Genomic DNA, 13,684 nt, shown 5'->3' on the forward strand with positions numbered 1-13,684 from the left:
TCTCAGACGATCTTGGAGGTGAACATGCTGGATGTGGAGGTCCTGGGCTGGTGTGGTTACACGTGGTCTGCGGTTGTGAGGCTGGTTGGATGTACTGCCAAATTCTCTGAAACACCTTTGGAGACGGCTTATGGTAGAGAAATGAACATTCAATACACGAGGAACAGCTCTGGTTGACATTCCTGCTGTCAGTATGCCAATTGCACGCTCCCTCAAATCTTGTGACATCTGTGGCATTGTGATGTGTGATAAAACTGCACCTTTCAGAGTGGCCTTTTATTGTGGACAGTCTAAGGCACAACTGTGCACTAATCATGGTGTCTAATCAGCATCTTGATATGGCACACCTGTGAGGTGGGATGGATTATCTCAGCAAAGGAGAAGTGCTCACTATCACAGATTTAGACTGGTTTGTGAACAATATTTGAGGGAAATGGTGATATTGTGTATGTGGAAAAAGTTTTAGATCTTTGAGTTCATCTCATACAAAATGGGAGCAAAACCAAAAGTGTTGCGTTTATATTTTTGTTGTATATATATATATATATATATATATATATATATATATATATATATATATATATAGTTTGTCAGTCTGACATGACAACTTTACATTTGCTTTTGTCCAAAGTCCATAATTAACTTTAAGAGCATGAAGTTTTCCTGATGGAGACCCTAGCTGGAACCAGAGGATATTTATTGATTTATTTACTTAATAAATGAATTAAACAGCTGTTAGACTATAGGGACAGGTTTCGTTGAAGTTGTTTTCTGTCTCTTTACCTCTCGGACATGCCGGTCTTGACGCTGCTGGTGCGTCCTAAGGCAGACAGAGTGTCCTCCCTGTGGGTCCCGTGGCCGCCACCGCCTCCCCCGGCGCTCCCCAGGCACATGTCGATGGACTCGCTGCTGGTGTGCATGCTGCTGACGGAGGGGTAGCCCATGCTGCCCGCCCCGCCATGCCCACCCAGCGTGCTCTCCCTGCTCTGAGCGGAGGAACCGCTGAAGGTCGTGCCCCACGTCAGGCTGTTGGATGGACCGGTGGAGGAGTAGACCGAGCCGGGACTGGAGGCCTGGAGAGATGTGGAGACGAGGTTTTATAGTCAGTGGCAGTCATCCTCTGCAAACATTTTTGTTTGATGCCTTCTACCCAAAGATTTGTTTAAAAAAATTTGTTATGACTGACAGTATTTAATTTATTTTGTTTACATTTCCAAACTGATCATATTAAAAGAAATAGGAGACTCTTAAACTCATTGGAGTTGTGTAATAATGACTGCTTTGACCAAACTAAGTCTGCATAAATCCTGTTTGTTTGTGTCACTGTTCACCGAATACTATTACTACTACCACTACTACTAATAATAATATTACTAAAAAAAACAACAACAACAACAAAAAAACATTGCCCACATCATGAGGACATCTTGGAGATAAAATGTATTTATTTTATTTTTGGATCCTACATAAAGTCTGTCTCAATTCAATGTCTAAATAATTTTAAAGAAAAAGGGGTGAAAATATTTTGATTAAATCACCATCAAAATGTGAAATTTATATTTAACATATAACTTTTTAGAAACTGTAATTAATATATTGACTTTTATGCTTAATTTTTTAAGTCACCCGGTGCCTTGTTAGCAGTAATTAAATTACTTCGTTGCGTCAGCTGATTGTTAAAAAAAACAACCTTCTTTTCTTCTCAATCATCCTGAGTAAATACTTAATTTTGTACATTCTGTGCTTCAGTCCTGTTGAGAAGGAGCATTTATTATGTTTTTTTTTAATTTATTAAGGAAATTGACTTGTCTCTGCTGTGACATTCACGTCTCTGGGTTGTCGGACTATGAAAATGAGAGATGCCCGATAAGAGCTTATGGAATCATGAGGACACTGGACAGAGATGTTTGGCGATGACGACAGTCTCGCAGGAGAACCAAAGTCCAAGTCTTTAAGATCCTGGTGCTGCCGGTCTTACTGTATGGTTGTGAGCCTGGATGATAACCAGTGACCTAATGAGACGACTGGATGTTTTTGGTATTAGATCTCTTCAGAGGATCCTTGGATACTACTGGAATGTCTTTGAAATGAACAGCTACTTAGGGTAAGTAGGGTAAGTTGAGTAAGGGTGAGTATAACTTGTACTGTGAGGGAACATCTGTGCTGACATTTTGGCCATGTAGTGTGTGCACATTAGCTTGGAGAAGACCAAGAACACAGTCATGTTTCACCTGGCAGCAGGTAGATGGCTACCCTTCAGAGGTGAGGATGGACCAGTTGTCTGTCTGGGTGGTTGCCATTCAGGACCCAAGGCAGTTCTTGAGTGTTGTGGATATACTGACACATGGCCAGATTTATTATGGCCTTGAAAATGTTTTTGACTTGGACAAAGTGTTACACTGAAAAAAGAGCCAACTTAATTGAACTGTTTCAACTGGCAACAACTAAATGAAATAAGTTCTTTGAAATTACGTTAATCAGTTAGATTAACACATATGTTACTACTACTACACTCTAAAGCATCGCCGCCTCGTTTAGTTATGTCCACTTGCTACCTCTCTTTAACATAAAGAGCTCTTACAAATTTTGGATGTTGAACTCAACTTTACAACTCAACTCAACTTGTAAAGTTGAGTTGAAGAGAGGTAGCAAGTGGACATAACTAAATGAGGCTGCAAAGTTTTAGAGTGTACTACTACTAATAATAATGATCCCTAACTTAACTTACCTCAACAAAATAAAGAAATATTTATGCCCTAAAGCAGCACTGTAGATAAAATAATAAAAAAGACAATTTTCAATGAGCCACAAAAACAGGAAATGCACTATAGCATATGATTTGTTCTTTAGTTTTTTGAAAACAGGTTTACCCATTTAAAAAGACCAGTGCAACTTTGAAAAGCAAAGCCAGGTGTCTCATTTATGATTCATAGCGATTTTGATAAGATGTTATGAATCATGTGAGAACATGACGGTGAGTTCATGACCAGGCCTGCTCACGTTAGCCACTCAGCAGATGAAGCTATGCCGCCAACATGTCCTCCCACTGAACTCGCACATCGCCGTGTCTGTTCAGCTCTCTGTCCTGAGGCTGAAGTGCGGTTCCCACCATGGCAACAGAGATGGAAGCCCTTCCCACATCTTTCAATCATCTCTAAGCTCTTGGAGAAACGTCACCACTTTCAATCTCATAGATAAACTTAACTGAGCGGGTTGACATTTGCCTAAAATCCATCTGCAACCCACAACTACGGTGTCAACAAACTGTAAAAATAATAGACAAACCTTCTGTGATGTCACCAATCAGTCTGAAGATCTTCACTTAGCCTGGAAAGAGTGTCTGTTGCTCTATAAAAAAGCCCTCCGTAAAGCTAGGACATCTTACTACTCATCACTAATTGAAGAAAATAAGAACAACCCCAGGTTTCTTTTCAGCACTGTAGCCAGGCTGACAAAGAGTCAGAGCTCTATTGAGCCGTGTATTCCTTTAACTTTAACTAGTAATGACTTCATGACTTTCTTTGCTAATAAAATTTTAACTATTAGAGAAAAAAATACTCATAACCATCCCAAAGACGTATCGTTATCTTTGGCTGAATTCAGTGATGCCAGTATTTGGTTAGACTCTTTCTCACAGATTGTTTTGTCTGAGTTATTTTCATTAGTTACTTCATCCAAACCATCAACATGTCTATTAGACCCCATTCCTACCAGGCTGCTCAAGGAAGCCCTACCATTATTTAATGCTTCGATCTTAAATATGATCAATATATCTTTATTAGTTGGCTATGTACCACAGGCTTTTAAGGTGGCAGTAATTAAACCATTACTTAAAAAGCCATCACTTGACCCAGCTATCTTAGCTAATTATAGGCCAATCTCCAACCTTCCTTTTCTCTCAAAATTCTTGAAAGGGTAGTTGTAAAACAGCTAACTGATCATCTGCAGAGGAATGGTCTATTTGAAGAGTTTCAGTCAGGTTTTAGAATTCATCATAGTACAGAAACAGCATTAGTGAAGGTTACAAATGATCTTCTTATGGCCTCAGACAGTGGACTCATCTCTGTGCTTGTTCTGTTAGACCTCAGTGCTGCTTTTGATACTGTTGACCATAAAATTTTATTACAGAGATTAGAGCATGCCACAGGTATTAAAGGCACTGCGCTGCGGTGGTTTGAATCATATTTATCTAATAGATTACAATTTGTTCATGTAAATGGGGAATCTTCACAGACTAAGGTTAATTATGGAGTTCCACAAGGTTCTGTGCTAGGACCAATTTTATTCACTTTATACATGTTTCCCTTAGGCAGTATTATTAGACGGCATTGCTTAAATTTTCATTGTTATGCAGATGATACCCAGCTTTATCTATCCATGAAGCCAGAGGACACACACCAATTAGCTAAACTGCAGGATTGTCTTACAGACATAAAGACATGGATGACCTCTAATTTCCTGCTTTTAAACTCAGATAAAAACTGAAGTTATTGTACTTGGCCCCACAAATCTTAGAAACATGGTGTCTAACCAGATCCTTACTCTGGATGGCATTACCCTGACCTCTAGTAATACTGTGAGAAATCTTGGAGTCATTTTTGATCAGGATATGTCATTCAAAGTGCATATTAAACAAATATGTAGGACTGCTTTTTTGCATTTACACAATATCTCTAAAATTAGAAAGGTCTTGTCTCAGAGTGATGCTGAAAAACTAATTCATGCATTTATTTCCTCTAGGCTGGACTATTGCAATTCATTATTATCAGGTTGTCCTAAAAGTTCCCTGAAAAGCCTTCAGTTAATTCAAAATGCTGCAGCTAGAGTACTAACGGGGACTAAAAGGAGAGAGCATATCTCACCCATATTGGCCTCTCTTCATTGGCTTCCTGTTAATTCTAGAATAGAATTAACAGGATAGAAATGAACAGCTACTTAGGGTAAGTAGGGTAAGTTGAGTAAGGGTGAGTATAACTTGTACTGTGAGGGAACATCTGTGCTGACATTTTGGCCATGTAGTGTGTGCACATTAGCTTGGAGAAGACCAAGAACACAGCCATGTTTCACCTGGCAGCAGGTAGATGGCTACCCTTCAGAGGTGAGGATGGACCAGTTGTCTGTCTGGGTGGTTGCCATTCAGGACCCAAGGCAGTTCTTGAGTGTTGTGGATATACTGACACATGGCCAGATTTATTATGGCCTTGAAAATGTTTTTGACTTGGACAAAGTGTTACACTGAAAAAAGAGCCAACTTAATTGAACTGTTTCAACTGGCAACAACTAAATGAATTAAGTTCTTTGAAATTACGTTAATCAGTTAGATTAACACATATGTTACTACTACTACACTCTAAAGCATCGCCGCCTCGTTTAGTTATGTCCACTTGCTACCTCTCTTTAACATAAAGAGCTCTTACAAATTTTGGATGTTGAACTCAACTTTACAACTCAACTCAACTTGTAAAGTTGAGTTGAAGAGAGGTAGCAAGTGGACATAACTAAATGAGGCTGCAAAGTTTTAGAGTGTACTACTACTAATAATAATGATCCCTAACTTAACTTACCTCAACAAAATAAAGAAATATTTATGCCCTAAAGCAGCACTGTAGATAAAATAATAAAAAAGACAATTTTCAATGAGCCACAAAAACAGGAAATGCACTATAGCATATGATTTGTTCTTTAGTTTTTTGAAAACAGGTTTACCCATTTAAAAAGACCAGTGCAACTTTGAAAAGCAAAGCCAGGTGTCTCATTTTATGATTCATAGCGATTTTGATAAGATGTTATGAATCATGTGAGAACATGACGGTGAGTTCATGACCAGGCCTGCTCACGTTAGCCACTCAGCAGATGAAGCTATGCCGCCAACATGTCCTCCCACTGAACTCGCACATCGCCGTGTCTGTTCAGCTCTCTGTCCTGAGGCTGAAGTGCGGTTCCCACCATGGCAACAGAGATGGAAGCCCTTCCCACATCTTTCAATCATCTCTAAGCTCTTGGAGAAACGTCACCACTTTCAATCTCATAGATAAACTTAACTGAGCGGGTTGACATTTGCCTAAAATCCATCTGCAACCCACAACTACGGTGTCAACAAACTGTAAAAATAATAGACAAACCTTCTGTGATGTCACCAATCAGTCTGGATTTTTCCTTCTTGGCATTGCTTGATACCACCTGATCTTCTGCCAACATATGAATGCCACTTTGTGGGATGAATATAGGCCCAATTCTACCCACCGTTCAAGATGTTTGCCAATCTCGCCCAAACAAACAAGCTAGATAACCTGGGTTAGAGCGACCGATTAATGTATATTTTCTGGAGTGGGCGTGGTTCAATTAACATTTGGCTTGGCTGCAGATAAAAGCCAGTGGCTGTTACAGTGTAGTTAATGTTAACTACATAACGATAGCTGCTAATTAGTGCATACAGTGATACACTATTTGCCTGACTGGCCCAAAAATAAGATGATGCCTAATTATAAGACTACCCCACTTTTTCAAGATATGTTTAACAGTACAGTAAACTGGCCTACATTGACGCCACACATCACCGTGCTAGTCAGTCTATTCTCAACATTCTCTTAAAATTTTAAGACAGCACAGACACTAATGCTAAAGTTGGATTTAGATATAAACATCCTCAATTTACAGCTGGCAGGTGGTACATTGAACTCTTACTGTATTTGTCAGGTGCTTTCAACTCTTAATACTTAGCTATCCTAAAAAAAACTTTCAATGTTCAGATATTTATGGACCCACCTGCAGAAAAAGTCCTTCCAAAGTCTCTCAGCCAAATGTGGCTCAGATGCAGATATTTAGTTTCAAATTATCAAGAATATCTGTAAATTCTCAAATTTTAGGGAGATCGAAAAGTTGAAACTAAATGAATTAGTGATCAAAATACCAAATCGTATGACGATAGTAAGTAAGACCCTTCTGCTGCTCCCTTGTTTTCCACTTGGGGTCGCCACAGCAGATCCAAGGTGGATCTGCATGTTGATTTGGCACAAGTTTTACGCCAGATGTCCTTCCTGATGCAAGTCAACATTGCATGGAGAAATGTGGCAGGGGTTGGAACTGAACCGAGAACCTTCCACACTGAAACCAAGCGCACTGACCACTTGGCCACCACCCCTGCCATGAGTCAAATAACAGTTTTCAGGCTGTATTATTTAATTTATTCTTACCCAGTCTTTAACACCCATCTTATCTGATTACCGCCGTTCTTACCTGCTCACTGCCAAATGTCCCCGTCCCTGACACCGGCACTCGGCCTCCGAACAGGGGACTGCTGGTCTCGCTGTCTCCGCCTCCCAGCCCTCCATCAGGTGACTCCAGTACCGTGGCCACGTGGTTCATGGTGGCGTGGGGGTTGGATATAACCGTGGAGTTCTTCATGCTTTCTGCCGTGGTGACTGGCGCCTGTTTGCTGGGCTTGCCGCCAAACAACCTGAGGTAGAACCAAGGAGCAGGGAGAGTGAAGGCAACACGGGAGGGTTACACACGGCACAAGAAGAAAGGAAACATCACGTTATACTTGACAGTGGAACAAATGATTAAATGTTAGGAATCAAGAAAGTATTAAAAATGAACAAGGGACACATTTTTAAAAGTTTGGTTTTACTTTGGGAAACGATACAGTCGTGAACACAAGCTTATAGACACCTTGACAAAAACTTTTAAACTACCCAAATAACTACAGATCTTCAGTCTCAGAATAATTTTTTAAAATGCACTTGAGTTTCAGATGTCCCAAAAATTGCCTATTTTGTGCACAAATTTGACCCTGTTGGCACCATAATTTTCATATGTTTACCATGTGTTCTTATGCATCAGGAGATGATCTGATAAAAATATGGTGGTGTTGCTGAGCTTCCTTCTAGAGTTATGAATTTTTAAAAGAAAAGCTGTTGTGCATTTGTTGCTGTGCATATTTAATCAAAACACAAATCCTGCATAGCTCAATGTTTCAGACTAGTCACATAAACTTTATTTCAATAAGAGAAGTGTAGGACCCCCTTTCATGAATTAAAAGATAAAAGTGAAGAAAAACAACATTTCATTTTTTAAGTTGGGGGGCCAAAACATGTCAAAGTATTATCACCAGTAACATACATAAACACTTTTCAAGAGATGTATTTACCAAAGACCATGCTCTTGCTGATGTCAGATGCAAGGAGAATGATATAACAGCAACAAATTTTACATCTAACGTTCATGCTTTTATTAAGAAGCTGGATGTCTAGTAATGTCTTGCTTTTAAAATGGTGAATATGCTTACATATCAAAGATAATCTCCATGATTTCAGCAAACAAATAGTTTCTGCTAACTGCACAAGCGCTTCTGTGATGCTGTTACGAACATGAGTATTTAATATGCATTAAAAAATGATAACTCCAAAAGGAAGCTCAGCAACAATACCATATTTTTTTCAGATCATCTTCAGATAAACAAGAACACGTAGTAAACATATAAAAACAATAAACTGCCCGCATGGCAAAATTACAACACAAAAATAATTTTTGAGAAATTTGAAAATTGAAGCAAATTAAAAAAAATAATTTTGAGACTCCCATAACTAATAAATATGGTTACTGCATACACATGCCCCAATATGTCATAAATTATAGGAAAGGGGGAAGTGATAGTCTAGTGGTTAAAGCGCTGGAGTTGAGACCAGAGGATCCTTGGTTCAAATCCCAGCCTGACTGGAAAATCACTAAGGGCTCTTGGGCAAGGTCTTTAATCCCCTAGTTGCTCCCAGTGTGTAGTGAGCACTTTGTATGGCAGCAGCCTCACATTGGGGTGAATGTGAGGCATTTAAAAAAAATCCCGAGTGCTTCATCAAGCCTACTATTTGAGTGAGAAGCTCTGAAAGGGAATTTCATTTCAAATTTTGAATTAGGATATTTTCAGGGTCTTGCAGTGGAAAAAGTTTATAAAATACACTTATTTTGATTCCATTTTTTTATTCTACAGGACAAATTAGTCCAAGTCACAGATTTTCAAAACACTACGTGTCATATGAGCTATGTATGTAAAAAGTTGGCCCAACAGGCTTGTTTGACAAAATGCATAAAATTACTGAAGATTTCAAAGGTATTTATTGCAAATAGAAACCTAATATTTGGCACTTGTCAGTATGTTTGGTATCAGAGCCCCCTGTGAATGTGTGAATGTGAATTATGTTACCTATGCCATTTATGTTGTATAGGTAACATAATTATTATGCAATTCAAACAATATACTTTATGTATTTTTAAATAAATACTGTCATTATTATTGATTTAGAGTAATTATATTTTATTAATACTAAATACATAAAGCTGAGGATTATGCATTTCAAATTAATAGGATTTATTACAGTAATGAATATGCATCATATAAGGTTTATTTGGTAGGTTTGTATTAAAATTATCTAAAAAAAAGTAAATGGGAATTTGTCATGTAATAAAATTACATAAATCTTAAAGGTTAGGGTTAAATATTTCTGTGAGTGTGTGATTTGATATTAAATTTCCCAGAATGGATTTGTAGCTTTGAAGCAAACTGAAAATGTTTAAATTGACTAAAAATCACTTTAAACTAGAACACAGACTCAGTCTCACCTGTACTGTCAGTCTTTGTGACTAAAGCTTTCTTCTTCTATTTTTTTAATAAGTATCATCAAACACCTGAACTTGTTTAAACTGGGTTGCATCAATTTATTGTAGGAACAATGAATACTGAAGGTAATCAATGTCAGACTGAATGATCAAGTCCACAACCGAACTGCACTGCTGGCACAGCTTTGGTGGCACCTTGTAAGAGCCACCTGTGCACGTTGGTGCCTTACATCCTCACCAGAAAAACTGTAGACTCTGCAGTCAAAACAGGAATATTGTAGGTTCGACCCGGCTCTTAAAGCTGATTGGTTTAAATCATGTTGCGTCCAAAACACACCCAGCATTAATTAAGAGACTAAGTGGAGGTGTACACACCTCAAATGCACATGTACCACTCACTATAGACTGTGCACCATGCTGTAGATTGTCAAAATAGGGCCCAAAGTTTGATAAAAAAAAAAATTGTAAGATTTAGTCACAAAAATAATGGCACCAGTGAAATGGAAGCAGAGCAGAAACAAGTCTGTCCATGTTAGAAAAAAATACAAAGATCACATATTTTTAATTACATTTATTCCTCTCTCATGTTGTTGATGCAATAGTTCGCAAACTGTTTGCTTTTTGCAGAAGCAGCAGCAGCAGCAGGTCAAAAACAATAGAATAATTCTTTCTTCTTGGAAGCGAGACAGTTGCAGGCTGGTGGCCAGGAAAGGTAGAGTCAGCACTCAGATGTGAGTCAAGACAAACACACACAGACTCGTTTGTCTCCTAATCCAGGTTTAGGCTTTAACGCTGGGCTGTGGTGACTGGATAATGGCAGCACATAATGTCTCTGAAGAGATATCGCTGCCCCGCGTTAATGAGCGCGCGGCGCTGAGGTAAGAACCAGCTCCCGTTACTCCGGCTGAGGGCTCGGAAGCTGAAGTCCCGCTTTCCTTCCACAGCGGCCTGATTTCACCTCTGCGAGTCCGTGTGTGGAAGCAAGCCCCCACATGTAACACCTACTCACCGCCGCGTACCATTTACTGCAACTGTATGATTACTGGAGCTTAAAGTGCTTTGTCCCGCAGTAGTCTCATGCTTTTTTCGTGCTCCCGTCATGAAATGAGTCACATTTTAATGATGCATTTTTTATTTTATTTTATCATTTCTAACCCCCACCCCTTCCCCAAACCCTAACCATCAGCTTGTTTCCTGACTTTTTATCCAGTTATGTTATGGACATTGTCTTTTTGTTCCTGGTCCTCTGTTTTTGGCTTAAACATGGCATATATATACATACAGTAGTGTTCAGAATAATAGTAGTGCTATGTGACTAAAAAGATTATTCCAGGTTTTGAGTATATTTCTTATTGTTACATGGGAAACAAGGTACCAGTAGATTCTCACAAATGCAACAAGACCAAGCATTCATGATATGCACACTCTTAAGGCTATGAAATTGGGCTATTAGTTAAAAAAAAAGCAGAAAAGGGGTGTTCACAATAAAAGTAGCATCTGCTGTTTTGTTGGTTTGCAACCAAGATTTTGCACATTTACTAGTGTGCTTGGGGTCATTGTCTTGTTAAAACACCCATTTCAAGGGCATGTCCTCTTCAGCATAAGGCAACATGACCTCTTCAAGTATTTTGACATATCCAAACTGATCCATGATACCTGGTATGCGATATATAGGCCCAACACCATAGTAGGAGAAACATGCCCATATCATGATGTTTGCACCACCATGCTTCACTGTCTTCACTGTGAACTGTGGCTTGAATTCAGAGTTTGGGGGTCGTCTCACAAACTGTCTGTGGCCCTTGGACCCAAAAAGAACAATTTTACTCTCATCAGTCCACAAAATATTCCTCCATTTCTCTTTAGGCCAGTTGATGTGTTCTTTGGGAAACGGTAACCTCTTCTGCACATGTCTTTTATTTAACAGAGGGACTTTGCGGGGGATTCTTGAAAATAAATTAGCTTCACACAGGTGTCTTCTAACTGTCACAGCACTTACAGGTAACTCCAGACTGTCTTTGATCATCCTGGAGCTGATCAATGGGTGAGCCTTTGCCATTCTGGTTACTCTTCTATCCATTTTGATGGTTGTTTTCTGTTTTCTTCCACGCGTCTGTTTTTTTTTTTGTCCATTTTAAAGCATTGGAGATCATTGTAGATGAACAGCCTATACTTTTTTGCACCTGCGTATAAGTTTTCCCCTCTCCAATCAACTTTTTAATCAAACTACGCTGTTCTTCTGAACAATGTCTTGAACGTCCCATTTTCCTCAGGCTTTCAAAGAGAAAAGCATGTTCAACAGGTGCTGGCTTCATCCTTAAATAGGGGACACCTGATTCACACCTGTTTGTTCCACAAAACTGACAAACTCACTGACTGAATGCCACACTACTTTTATTGTGAACACCCCCTTTTCTACTTTTTTCATTTATTTCATACAATTTCATAGCCTTAAGAGTGTGCATATCATGAATGTTTGGTCTTGTTGGATTTGTGAGAATCTACTGAATCTACTGGTACCTTGTTTCCCATGTAACAATAAGAAATAACAATAATAAAACCTGGATTAATCTTTTTAGTCACATAGCACTACTATTATTCGGAACACTACTGTATACAACCCCTGGCAAAAATTATGGAATCACCGGCCTCAGAGGATGTTCATTCCGTTGTTTAATTTTGTAGAAAAAAAACCAGATCACAGACATGACACAAAACTAAAGTCATTTCAAATGGCAGCTTTCTGGCTTTAAGAAACACTATAAGAAATCAGGAAAAAAAATTGTGGCAGTCAGTAACGGTTACTTTTTAGACCAAGCAGAGGGAAAAAAATATGGAATCACTCAATTCTGAGGAAAAAATTATGGAATCATGAAAAACAAAAGAACGCTCCAACACATCACTAGTATTTTGTTGCACCACCTCTGGCTTTTATAACAGCTTGCAGTCTCTGAGGCATGGACTTAATGAGTGACAAACAGTACTCTTCATCAATCTGGCTCCAACTTTCTCTGATTGCTGTTGCCAGATCAGCTTTGCAGGTTGGAGCCTTGTCATGGACCATTTTCTTCAACTTCCACCAAAGATTTTCAATTGGATTAAGATCCGGACTATTTGCAGGCCATGACATTGACCCAATGTATCTTTTTGCAAGGAATGTTTTCACAGTTTTTGCTCTATGGCAAGATGCATTATCATCTTGAAAAATGATTTCATCATCCCCAAACATCCTTTCAATTGATGGGATAAGAAAAGTGTCCAAAATATCAACGTAAACTTGTGCATTTATTGATGATGTAATGACAGCCATCTCCCCAGTGCCTTTACCTGACATGCAGCCCTATATCGTCAATGATTGTGGAAATTTACATGTTCTCTTCAGGCAGTCATCTTTATAAATCTCATTGGAACTGCACCAAACAAAAGTTCCAGCATCATCACCTTGCCCAATGCAGATTTGAGATTCATCACTGAATATGACTTTCATCCAGTCATCCACAGTCCACGATTGCTTTTCCTTAGCCCATTGTAACCTTGTTTTTTTCTGTTTAGGTGTTAATGATGGCTTTCGTTTAGCTTTTCTGCATGTAAATCCCATTTCCTTTAGGAGGTTTCTTACAGTTCGGTCACAGACGTTGACTCCATTTTCCTCCCATTTGTTCATTTGTTTTGTTGTGCATTTTCGATTTTTGAGACATATTGCTTTAAGTTTTCTGTCTTGACGCTTTGATGTCTTCCTTGGTCTACCAGTATGTTTGCCTTTAACAACCTTCCCATGTTGTTTGTATTTGGTCCAGAGTTTAGACACAGCTGACTGTGAACAACCAACATCTTTTGCAACACTGCGTGATGATTTACCCTCTTTTAAGAGTTTGATAATCCTCTCCTTTGTTTCAACTGACATCTCTCGTGTTGGAGCCATGATTCATGTCAGTCCACTTGGTGCAACAGCTCTCCAAGGTGTGATCACTCCTTTTTAGATGCAGACTAACGAGCAGATCTGATTTGATGCAGGTGTTAGTTTTGGGGATGAAAATTTACAGGGTAATTCCATAATTTATTCCTCAGAATT

At 38.9% G+C, this 13,684-nt stretch overlaps 1 protein-coding gene across 1 annotated transcript in view; it reads right to left on the reverse strand.

Annotated features, from left to right (window-relative positions):
* nav2a (neuron navigator 2a) overlaps window positions 1-13,684 on the reverse strand; it is a 331,375-nt gene that overhangs the window by 122,464 nt on the left and 195,227 nt on the right. Inside the window, 2 exon segments of the mRNA XM_034163924.1 lie at window positions 784-1,073; window positions 7,237-7,456. Coding sequence (XP_034019815.1) covers window positions 784-1,073; window positions 7,237-7,456 — 510 coding nt within the window.

This window comes from Thalassophryne amazonica, chromosome 2, assembly GCF_902500255.1.
Source record: "Thalassophryne amazonica chromosome 2, fThaAma1.1, whole genome shotgun sequence".
In the NCBI taxonomy this organism is placed as follows: Eukaryota; Metazoa; Chordata; class Actinopteri; order Batrachoidiformes; family Batrachoididae; genus Thalassophryne; species Thalassophryne amazonica.